Genomic DNA, 12,149 nt, shown 5'->3' on the forward strand with positions numbered 1-12,149 from the left:
TTTTTCAACTACGCTGCTCTAATAAAAGAGGCAGCAAGAGATGAGGCAGGATTCACCATTTACCAGGTAATAAAGACTTACTCAAACGAAACCTAGTGCTGGCAATGGCTGAGAGCATTGACAGCCTCATACTGTGCTAATAAAAGTGTGACTAGATCAAACTATGAAAAGAAACACACCAGGGTCTCTTAAAAGCTTCAGGATTTGAGTAGAAAACAAGGGATTCTTCTTTTAAAGATTTGTTTTTATTTTATGTGTATGAGTGTTGTACCTCCATGAATCTGTACAGCAGGTATGTGCAGGGCCCACAGAGGCCAGGAGGTACTGAAACTCTTGGAACTAGAGCTACAGATGTTTGTGAGCCACCCGAGGTGGGTGCTGGGGCTCTGGAGGAGCAGCCAGTGCTCTGAGCCAGTCCCTACGAGAATAGTCACCACTGCATTCTTGATACTTATGATACCTGGAAACTAAGGATGGATTTCCACAAAAACGAAGAATAGTAGACCCTAAGATAGTATAGTATGTAGCCTCTGAAGCGATATTCTTAAAGGATATTTATATACATGGAAGAAATGTTCATATTATTTTCAGTGGTACAGGAGATGATAAAACTGTGCTAAAATTCCAATTAAACTTTTGAAATAGACACTGAAAATGGGAAAAGCACTCACTGTGAACCATCAAAATGTTAACCACAAGTTTCGCTTAGAGATAATGTGATTATTGGCGATGTTAATTTTCTCTCACATTTTAGATATAGAAATTGCTGGAATCCCAAAAAATAAAGCTTCCTCCTGTGTGCAGATGATTCTTAACTGTACATGGGATGGAGGAGAGATGTTGGATCCAACAAAATTTTCAGGCAAAGGAGAGATCAAAACATATGAGCCTATCCTTCCTTTATAGTATTATTTAATCACTGGAATCAAATTTATGACAACACTTTAAACAGAAAACTGCTTGTGTAGTGAATGTATATATCTCTTAAAATGTACAGTAACTTTTAAATGTATAGTACCTTTTAAAATTGAAAGGTGGGGGGAAAAAACGACTTAACAATACACATATCTGAATACCAAAATGGTAACAGTGGTATGATGGCATTTTTCTGATTCCTCACATACACCTAAAGAGTTCTAAATGTAACTACTCTTAAAATCACATATACACACAAAATCTTGTAAAGGTGCCAGGGAAAATCCACACAGTATAAATATGAGTTAATTATGTGTAAACATAAGGAAGAAATCTGTTGCTATGTAAACCTACCTGAGCAAAACTGTTACAATGTTTGTTTTTAGTTACAACCATTTTCCTTAATGGTTAGGAAGTTTGCTGCAAGGACTCTAAGTGATTACTTGCTTTATTTTTGGGGTGACAGGCCTGTCTTCCCTATGTTACTCTGACTGCACTGTGCGTACAGCAATCCTCCTGCTCCTGACTCCAGCATGTTAGAATTAGTTAAGGGCTACCCAACTCAGCCCCTACTTGCTTTAAATAGCAACATAATGACAAAAACCTGGGTTAGGCACACCATATGGCCTTTTTCCTTTAAACCCCATAAAGATTTGGAAGTGTCTTAAATGTTGCAAGAAAGTAAATATCTTTAATGTGTCCTGCTTAAAGAAGAGAAGAGCCAGGGAATAAAGAGCCACGTTCACTGCAAAGAAAAACATATAAAAATGAATAAGCAAGACAGCATGTCCTCCAACCTCAATGAGACTTGCTATTTTCCAAACAAATGTATCTGAGAGGAGAGAAAAACAAAAGGCTCCCAGCAGCTTCTCTCCTCCCCTCCTCAGGAGTTAACCCATCAACACCACCTGAGTAGACAGGGGTCAATTATTCTTACCGGGGCACTGAGTGAGTGTGCCAACAGACATGATTTCCCCTGCTAGGAACATGACCAGAAATGCTTGTGACCTAAACACTATCCAGAATCTTCTCACAGAGAGGAAGGAGAAGGCGTGAAGGGAGGAGAAGACAAAATGAGAACGAAGCAAACCACACAATTTAAAAATGCACCTGCCTCCGAAAAGGGCAGTATACTTTAGAACACAATCACAGCTGTGTGTTCAACACCTTATCTGGCAAGCAAAGCTGTATTTAAAGGGGGTGCTATTTGTTAAATGAAGACCTATTATTAAGGAGACAATATCTGACTCCAATCAAAATACTCTCGTCGTGTTTTCCTTACCTCACAAAACACACATACTTTCTTCATATGAATAAACATGTCTATGAGTGGGAGAGTTACTCTTACCCCAGAAACAGGTTCTGCAACACCACACACCCAACCTGTCTTTGTGTGGCAATGAGTCCATCCTGGCACGATGTCTGTCTGATATATTCGAAGAACCTAGCATTACTACCCATAGAAGGAACTGACTTGGAGACCAGAAACCTCTCTAGGCAGGCCTCCAGGGCATTGGGCTTCAGTCCACTGGAAGATGGACACAGGCCCTCTGCTCCTGGTCAAAAGACCAAAGGCATCCACTCAGCCATGGTGACTGGCCTAAATTTCTAGAGGGCCAAAGTACAGTGGAATGACCAGCCCTGCAACTGCCAAGACCTTGTTCAATCTCTAATGGTACCACATAAGTGTTTGAGGAGCTGGCAGAACGGGGCTTTGCTAGGACACGTCAAACAGGGTGAGGGCTATGTCAGTGTGATTAATCAATGCCACCTGCAGCAGTGACTCTGGGTGTGTCCACACCACACACTCCCCATGCCTGTGATGAGAAGCTCTTTCAGCCACTGCCGCTGAGAACTGGGGCTTCCAAGGAAGACAGTTTCCACCCTAACGTGTTCTGTAGCAGGCCTGCCATGCAGGGCTGTGGACGAAGTGCTCTCTCACCACAAACCCGCTAATAGCCGCCACAACGTGTGCCAACTTTATATTCACACCCCCACCAGACAAAGGGGGTCTTTGTCTTCTTCCCAAGTCAAGTTTATTTTTTTTTCTGTTACAACAGAGAAAAGAAAATAGCAGACTGGGCAGAATAGCAGAGAAACCCCCTCAGGTTGAGGGAGCAGGGGCTGCCGTTCTCTAGTTAAGCGGCGGGCCCTGAAGTGTGCTCCCCTGGAGCCCCACTGCTCTTAGTCACCCAGACTGCAGGACACTGCGTTTAGGGAGTGCAGAGAAATGGCTAGATGGCTTTTTATACTACCCGCCATGTACCCCTCTGTCTCGCCTCAGTGACGGTATCGGTCCTGGGAGCAGGAGCCTAACTTCCACTTTGGGTACCATTCCCACGCACACCTGAAGACTAAATTTCCCTGCACTGCTTGCCACAAGATGCCAAGGGAAACACAAATTAAGACTGGTGGCACACCCAAATCCCAAACACAGCACCAATCTTAGAGCCCACAGCCACCAGAAGACTGTATACAAATGTCTCTGGCCCCCTTGAACTGCAGGCCAATTCGATGGCTGAGCTGGGCGCCTTTGGTCTTCCAGCCAGGCACTGAGGGCCTGAGTCCCTCTTCCAGTACACTGGAACCCAGTTCCCCAGGGGCCAACCCAGGGCGGTTTCTGGTCTTCAAGTCATTTCCTTCTACAGGTTGCTGGCAGCTGAGCAGTAACTCTGAGTTCTTTGAATACATTGGCCAAACACAACAATAAAAATGAAGGAACACCATCACTGCTCACTCTAGCTCTCATAACCCCTCTCTCTGTTTCATTCTTCTTTTGAAGGTCATAATGCTAACTGCCATGTAGGTAATAATCCCTTCAAAAAGGAAAAGGGGGGGCAGGGTGACAGCCACTGCCAGGGAACACTGTGCTGCCTGACCTACCTACCAGAGCCCAAAGGACACCCGACTGCTTCTAAAGCCACTTCCTTCTTCCCATCAAAAGGCCATAATGTGACGAGCCATGGTAAAACGACAATCCTGGTCCATGCTTGGAGAATGTTCTGTTCAAGGGGCCTTCAACACTTCCATTATTCTTTTCCCCTCCGTGTGTCAGAACATTCCAACCCACCCCAAATCAGTACTGCCACCAAAATGATGGCTTGTTCTTCTAAGTCCAACACTAAGGCCCAAAGATCACTGTAAGTTCAAGGCCAGCCTGGAATACACAGTAACTTCCAGAACAATATGGGCTACAGAAGAAGATGCTCTCTCAAAAATTCTAGATTGCCTGAAGTCAGCTGTCTTTATCCTTCTTTATGCTGACCCATTCGAGGAAAACCGTTGCCACCAGCTATTCGTCCATAGGTTAACAAAACAGATATCTTCCAAGGAAGTGTCAATCACACTGGCTGAAGACAGTACTGCCCGTAAAAGTCTGTGCATTCCGGTATCTCCCTAACACTGATGGAGGGAGGGAGACGGCCTCCAAAGATACATGTGATACATACATCAGTCCTAAAGCATGTGATACTCCACAGATTGCCTTTTTAAAGAAGCAAGACAACTGTACTAGCCTTACAGTGAAAGCAGAGTAGCATCCTCCTTTCCAAGCTGTCACTGAAAAAGATATAGTTATGTTTATGTGTATGTTTGTATGAGTGTATGTCGGATGTGTGTCAGTGCCCACAGAAGCCAGAAACTGGCATCAGATTCCCCCGGAACTGGAGAAGTTATAAGCCACCTGAGACAGGTGCTGGGAACCGAACTCATGTCCTTTGGAAGACAAGCAAGTACTCACAACCCCTGATCTGTCACCCCTCCAGCCCCATCTACCTTACTTTTTGAGAAAGGATCTCTCACTGAATCTAGAGTTCATTGCTGCAGCTGGACTAACTAGCCAGCACACCCCCAGGATCCTGTCTGTGTCCTCCCAGCTTTGGAATTACAAGTGTAGACCACCACAGCTGCTTATTATGTGGGTGCTGAGAACCCAAACTCAAGCCCACTTGCCTGTGCACCAGGTACCCTACCTCCAGAGCCATCTTCCAGCCCCTAATTTAACAAGTACTACAACATACAAATTCCCAGACACAACTCTAGACCCACTGAGTCAGACTACCCAAGATAATCATATGTTCCTTTCATAACAAGAACCAGGGAAACTGCTGGACAAATTCTTTCCTCCCTCGCGGGCCTACCTGGGAAAGGAGGTATGAAGAAGACACAGGGCTAAGGCAGTTCACCTGAACAGCCATTCCAGACAGAACATAATGTTCTTCGAAAGTTCCCCTCCTTTTATGGACAAGTGGGTGTCACTTCAGTGAAGGGTACACGGCCACCCACACAAAGCTCAGGACTCTTATCTACAAAATCCAGAGATGCTGCCAATGAGTGGAAATCAAAAGAGGGGAGAAACTGCTCCCTCTTGACAGGAGACACAAGTCTACTGCCCTTTTGCCAGGGTGTCAAGAGATCAAATCTCTTGGGGGGCATCTCTAGCATGGGAGGCACAGAAGCACACACAACAAAGAGGAAGACTCGACCCATCCTTTAAGTAAAAACAGGGGTTAGCACAAAGCCAGGTGCGAGGTGATGGTGCACACTCCAGAGGCTAACACAGGAGGACCAAGAGTTCAAAGCCAGCCCTGTCTCAAAAGGCACAAGGCTGTATAAGTCTGCAGACACACTGAGCTTATAACTAGTGGAGACACCCGACGCACCAGCTGCTGTCCCACAAGGAGCCCTGGGGAAGGAAGCCACAGATGCTCAACCAAGACCTGCTCAGATGGCTCTGCACGCTTGGCACACACTGTGAATGTCCTGTATGACAGCAGAGGGTCGTGTGTGGCACAGGAGTAGGATCTGTGTCAAGGACCAAGCACATGTGGTTGTCTCAAATATTTTTTCATCATGTCTTGTCCTCTGTGTGTGGGGGTGGAGGGAGGGTTATTTTGTTGTTACTGTTGTTTGGTTCAATCTGGTTTTGTAGTGACATCTCAGAAAAACTACTACTAAATATATATAGTATATATATATATATATATATATATATATATTATTAAAGAATAAATACACAGACACACTACTAAAATTGTAATGCTATTAGTCTGGTACAGAACTGCAATGTCAAGTTTAAAACACAAAACATCAAAACAAGCCTAACTCCAAAGAAAAATATATTATTCCAAAAATGATCCCAAGCTGTTCCCCAAATGAATGACTTCTATCGTGAGTTGAATCAGTGAGTGCCGCCTTGGTGAACAGGAGAGGATGAGGAAAGAGTGCATGCCATAGCCTCCCAGTGAGAGTCCAAACTCAGCAGCAAAAGTGAGCAGAAACAGAAGAAAACAAAAAAAGAAAAAGAGAAAGACACACACACACAGTCAAAATGGCAGGTCAAATAAAACATCTGGGAAAAGGAACATTGTGGGCTTTCCCCAAATGTAAGGTAACCAAAGATTCTTGCAAACACCATTTAAAAGTCACCCAGGAGGACCACTGGTGGTCTACAATTTAAAAAAGGGGGAGGGGACTCAAGTTATTTGTTCAAATGAGCAAGTCTTTAAGGGGTGCCAATGAGATGCCAAGGTACCATACCAGGTAGAGGAATAGAGGTGTGGGCGCCAGAACACACACATAAATGCAAAGGCACAACTCTTTCCCTCAAGCACACACTAACAATAAGGACTTGAAGATGTGTTGGTGTGTGCATAAGTCCATGTGTGCATGAACTGAAGCAGTACAGAGGGTGTACAGGCGCTAGACCTCTGGCCTTAAAGAAATTCTAGTCACAAGTCTGTAACTGGCCCTGTGATCAGTGACAAAGTCCACGAGAAAGCAGACTATCAAAGCATGGGCTCCCTGCAAGGTCACCAAATCAATTAATAACAGGCCTGGAGGAGACTTCTGGCTCCCGGCTTAGTGGCCTGTCCAAAATACTACACATACAGTGGGCTGGTGCAGAGAGAGAGTGCAAGATGGGAGAAGTCTGGGGTTTCAAGTCGTTTGGAAAGAAAGAAAAGACATGAGCAGGAGAACCCAGAAAGTGAGGGAAGGCAGGAAACAAATCAATGAGACATCCAGACAGAGTTATCAAGAAAGGAAAGAATTACATATGGACTGTAAATACATTCTCATCCAAATCATGCCTAATCACAAATTAGATGTGTGTGTATGTATATGTACATACACATAAAATTCTGAAAAAATCTATTAAAAATCCAAGAGTTAGACATGTGTATATTTGAAGAAGAATCTGTGACAGAGAGGGGGACAGGGCGTGATATCAAACACATAAAGCCTTTTTAAGGAGGCAGTTGTGCCCAAGAAGGAACAAATTATAGTCTACAGCTTTTGTGTCAGGGACTTCTGAATTCCTTGAGAGTCAGAAGGGTCAATCACTGGAATGGCTGGTTAAAGCTGGGTTCAATGTGGAAATTATTAAAGGCAAGATTTAAGGCAAGATCTCACAGACCTCTTGAGGGCAGATAAAGTGGAATTAATTAGTGACTGCCCCATCAGGTCACTGTGTCAGAATCATTTGCAAGCCTTTTTTTGTTTTGTTTTGTTTTTGGTTTTTTTGTTGTTTTTTTTTTTTTAAGTACAGATTCTAAGGCCTACTGTGCCAGACTGCCAGGGTGCTGAGCCACAAGAGCCACCTGTGTGGGTCTACGGTAGTTCAGTTCCACCACAATGGAAGGGGCAGGGAGGGGGTCACCGGGAATGGCAGAGAGTGGGAACTAGATCAATGCAAATTTTGTGGTCAAAATAAAATGTCTGTGGGTGTGATATTTTTAAAATGTAGTGTAAGGTTGCTCTCAAGCACCCATGCAGATCCCACTGCATTAAACATTCTGTGTCCTGTGACCTGAAATCAGGGACAACCGAGCTGAGCCAAGGCAGGAGGCAGAAAAGAGACACCAACAAAATGGTGCTAAATAGTGTTCAAACCTCAGAACACAAGAAATCCTGCAACCAATCGCTGGCCCCCCCTTCCAAGAAAGAAAAATGGGAAATAGTTTTAAGGTAAATTTTATCTCTACCCCAAAGGAAAAAAACCTTGGTCTCTCATGGTAGGAATTCAGATGAGAAAGTGTTTAGGTGACAGTAAAACCAGGGAGTCACTTCCACTGCAGAGCAAAGAGAACCAGAAGTATAAAAAGTAAGCCAGAAGAAAGGGGTGATCCAGGACAGCCGTTCAGACAATCGGACAGATGGGTTGACCACTCCTTGCCTTAGAAAACAGTGATGTTTAAATTAACAACTGGCCACAAGCCAAACATGAGAACACTCAAAAGTTAGGGAGGCAGAGTTATAATTGGTACCTTGGCCAAACACACCATAATAGATTAGGAAGACTCCCTGCTAGACTCTGGGAAAGCTTTAAGATTTGCACCAACAACGGGTTCTTTAATCTCTTTTATGACAACAGTTTAGTATCTAAAAACACCTGTCCAAACCCCAAAATATCTAAATCCTATTATTTGGGCCAAGTGGAGTAAAACTCAATATGAGTGTCTTCCTCCCAGCCTCCAATGACAATCAGTGACAGCAATGTTCAAGGGGTTCAACAAGGAAAGAGGCTCATGGGCCAGCATCACCACATTTCTGGCATCAGTGTTAGCACTTAACGTTTTCAGATCATTTTACTGCAGTGCTCAACAACAACAACAACAAAAATAGGCTTATAATCCTATTTCATGAGGGAAAAGACACAGATCATTAAGAGTAAAGTTATTTACTAAGTAAAATAAGTCATGGTGGACCAAAGATTGTAATCCTCAGGGGGGGAAAAAAAAATCACACTAATTATACTCCTCCTTACCCTAAATCTACACTTAGGGCTAACAGCTTCACTCAAAGGGCAAAAATGCCATCTTTAACCTTTAGTAAAAGTTTCTGAAACCGCTCAATCTCACAAAGCCTCAAATAAAAGACACTTGAACTTCCCAAAAAGTATCTGGTTGGTGCTGAACAACCAAAACTGTTTGCAGGTGATAAATAACCGAGTCCTCCTCGAAGCATCTGCGATTGGCATGTCAGCTGCCTGTTTCAATGAACAAAGACTGTATTTTTCCGAAACTCATCCTTTCTCTGAAAAAAAAAAAAAAGTACTAGGTTTTTTTTCTTTTTTGGTAAAAAGTTAACTCTTCTTGAGCAAAGTGGGACCCTTCCAGTTCAACAGACGTGTACAAGATACACCCCCACTGGAAGCACAGACTTCAGAAAGAATAACACGCTGCCCCTGCCCTGAAAAGACTTTTCTGAACATCTTTTAAGCGCTACGGGTTTAATATACACATTCTTTTAATTAATCCTATTAGCTGGGTAATTTCATCCCCGTTTTATTGGTGAGTTAATACAGAAGATTTGAATCCAGGATTACAGAGCTGGGCTCCGGAGCCCAAGTTCTTTCTACACAACATTCCAAAGAAACGTTAAAATCTAAAGATGTGGGTGGGGTGGGTAAAATATGATGCGATTTCCTTTCCTGGCTCCCACCGTGTTAGCGAGGCTGCACATTTGGAATATCCAACCTTAACGAGCCCTTCTAAGCAAGCACTCTGGATCAACCAACGTCTCCACTTTTCCTTCGCCTGCCCCTGCCCCACCCCCAACGGTGCCAAAAGAGTAACAAGCTGCTGCCAGGTTGGAGGAGTTGGGGATCGTCACACCACATTCCTGGGGCTGGACGCACACTGGAACCACGGCAGAGCTCCGCGCCTCGGAAAGAATAACAGCAGTTGAGATTTTCAATCATGTGGCTCAGCACGCTGCCACACCAGTCCCCCACAGCTGCCTCCACCTCTCTCCAAGACCTGAGCCCTACGCCCAACTCCTCCTCCTCGGGACGGACGGAACGGTCCCGGGTGTCAAAAGCCGGGAGCTCCAGCAAGCCCCTGCCACCCTCGGCCCGCGAGCTGCTCGCCCGGGAACCCCGCAAACGCGGAACCGGGGACGCTGGGCGACGCCGAGACTCGAGGCCCGGGCGAGGCAGCTTAGGCGCAGCCCCCGGAGCGCAGAGGCAGAGGGATGGCGTGCCGGGCGCCCGGTACTCACCGTGCGCGGGGCCCGCGCCGCAGAGCCAGAGCCACAGCAGCGCCCGCAGCGCGGCGGGACGCAGAGCGGGCATCTTCGAGGCCGCCGCCAGCGCAGATCCGCATGGGGAGCGGGATCCAACCCGGAGCCCCGCTCTCGCGCGCGCTGCCCTGCTCCCGCGGCTCGCCAGGTCCCGGAGCTCCCGCTGCGCCGCCCCTGCACTCCGCGCAGCCAGGCCGCCGCCCGAAGTTTGGCTGAAAAGTTTCTGGCTGCGCTGCGCGGCGCGGCGCGGCTGGGCGGATCGCGTGTCCTTCCGCCTCGGCCTCCTCCCACCGCGCGGCTCCGCCCCCGCCGCCGCCGCGCGCCCAGGGGTTTCCCGCAGAAAGAAGCGCCGGCGGCTTGCGCGCGGAGGGATCTGAGCGAGCAGCAGCCGGCCCGCCCGGTCAGCCCGGCCCGCCCCGCTGAGCTCGAAGAAGGGGGCGGCTGAAGCACCCAACATCAAACGCTGGGATTTGCTGGGATTCTGAACTTGTAGGGAGAGGCAGACCTCATGTCCCGTACACCCACACACTCCTTGGCTGGTGAGAGGAATGCGGGAGAGCAGAAACAGGGGCTGTCAAGGGAGGGCAGGAGGCAAAGGCCAGTCACGAGGACATTCCTTGAGATGCTCTGGACATCCGTTGGTTCGTTCGTTGGTTCGTTCATCCATCCATCTTTAGTTCATTTAGGGAGTTTTGTGTAGCAAAGTGTTCCAGACACTGGAATCATCCACTCTAGGGGCCTTGGAGAATTTAGGGGAGGCTCCCATCGGACCGGTATCTTGACAGCAGGAGCTTGAAACGCCAATGGAAGGTGTAGAAAATGGAAAGAAGAGCCAGGAATACTCTTTGTAACCTATTAATAGCTGCGAGTTGAGAGTAACCTAAAGGCCCCACCCTTGGGAACTAGATGAATAATGTGTAATTATAAGTGAAGTACAATACAACAATTGAAAATACCATCCTCATATACATCAACCTTAAAGCCAAAATGGTGATGAAAACACAAATTTCAGAGGGGACTCTAAGAATACCATTTACAGATAATTTTTTCAAAATAACGGTAAACATTTCTTACAAATGTTTGTGTACACAGGTTTTTAAACACAGGAAAAAAAAAATGGCTATTAGCCTAAACGTGGTTATTTCCAAAGTTCAAGAAAGTAGAGGTTGTGATCTGGTCTGGGTATAAATTGGTTTATAGAGTAGACAAAATTAGCAATTACAACAAACTGCATGAGCCACACAGAACTGTTTCTATCCCTGTCTTAACTGTACTGGAAAGTCTTTATGGCCAAGGACCATGGCCTTCATCACCAGCTTCTATCTATCACAAAGTAGATGGTAAACAAAAATGCATCATACCACACAGCAGCGCAAAAGGGTGGGAACATTGAAACTGCCTTGTAATAGGTGTTCTAGGGAGTAAGAGTGCTCGCAAACACAAGGACCTTAGGTCAAATCCTCAACACTCGAGTTAAAAGCCAGGTTTGACTGTGCACACTCCTGAAACAGCTAGAGGAGGTGGAGTTAAGAGGATCTCGGGGACTTCCTGGCTGGTAGCCTAGTCCCAGGTTCAGTAAAAGACCACCTCCCTTCTCAAGGGACTAAGGCGCTAGAAGGATATCTGATGTCCTCTGACCTCCACATATACACATATACACTATGCACACATACATCATAACATATACCACATACCACACACATACAATACACCGTACACACACATGCCATAGGCCACATACATACACACACACACACACACACACACACACACACACACACACACACTACTTTGGGAGAGATAAGCAAGTACTTATTACCACAGTCACATTGGGATCCTAGAAGCTCTTCCCAAAAATAGCATAACCGAGGGCTAAAGAGGGGGATCAACAGTTAGGAGCACTTGCTGCTCTTGCGGAGGACCTGGGTTCAATCCCTAGCACCCACATCCCCCACGGTGGTTCCCAACAGTCTGTAACTCTAGTTCCAGGGGATCTAGTTCCCTCTCCTATGCCCCACAGGCACTAGGCATGCTCATGTTTCCAGATATACATGCAGGCAAAGCTCCCGTACACATAAAATAAAATTTAATTTAAATTTAGAAACAGCATAGTTAATAAAAATCACTACACAACCACTGCTTGTGCCCTGTGTTTAAAGAAATATAACATTAACTTTCATTTGTTGACTCACAGTTTTACCAGTAAATAGTGA

The 12,149-nt window shown here is 45.8% G+C and overlaps 1 protein-coding gene across 1 annotated transcript in view; it reads right to left on the reverse strand.

Moving 5' to 3' along the window:
* Notch2 (notch receptor 2) overlaps positions 1–10,130 on the reverse strand; it is a 138,332-nt gene extending 128,202 nt beyond the window's left edge. Inside the window, exon 1 of the mRNA XM_055603705.1 lies at positions 9,916–10,130. Coding sequence (XP_055459680.1) covers positions 9,916–9,988 — 73 coding nt within the window. The 5' untranslated portion in view covers positions 9,989–10,130. The remainder of the gene's footprint in view (positions 1–9,915) is intronic.
* Between the last annotated feature and the right edge of the window lie 2,019 nt (positions 10,131–12,149).

The sequence above is a fragment of the Psammomys obesus genome, unplaced genomic scaffold, assembly GCF_907164565.1.
Source record: "Psammomys obesus unplaced genomic scaffold, mPsaObe1.curated_primary_1811, whole genome shotgun sequence".
NCBI lineage: Eukaryota > Metazoa > Chordata > Mammalia > Rodentia > Muridae > Psammomys > Psammomys obesus.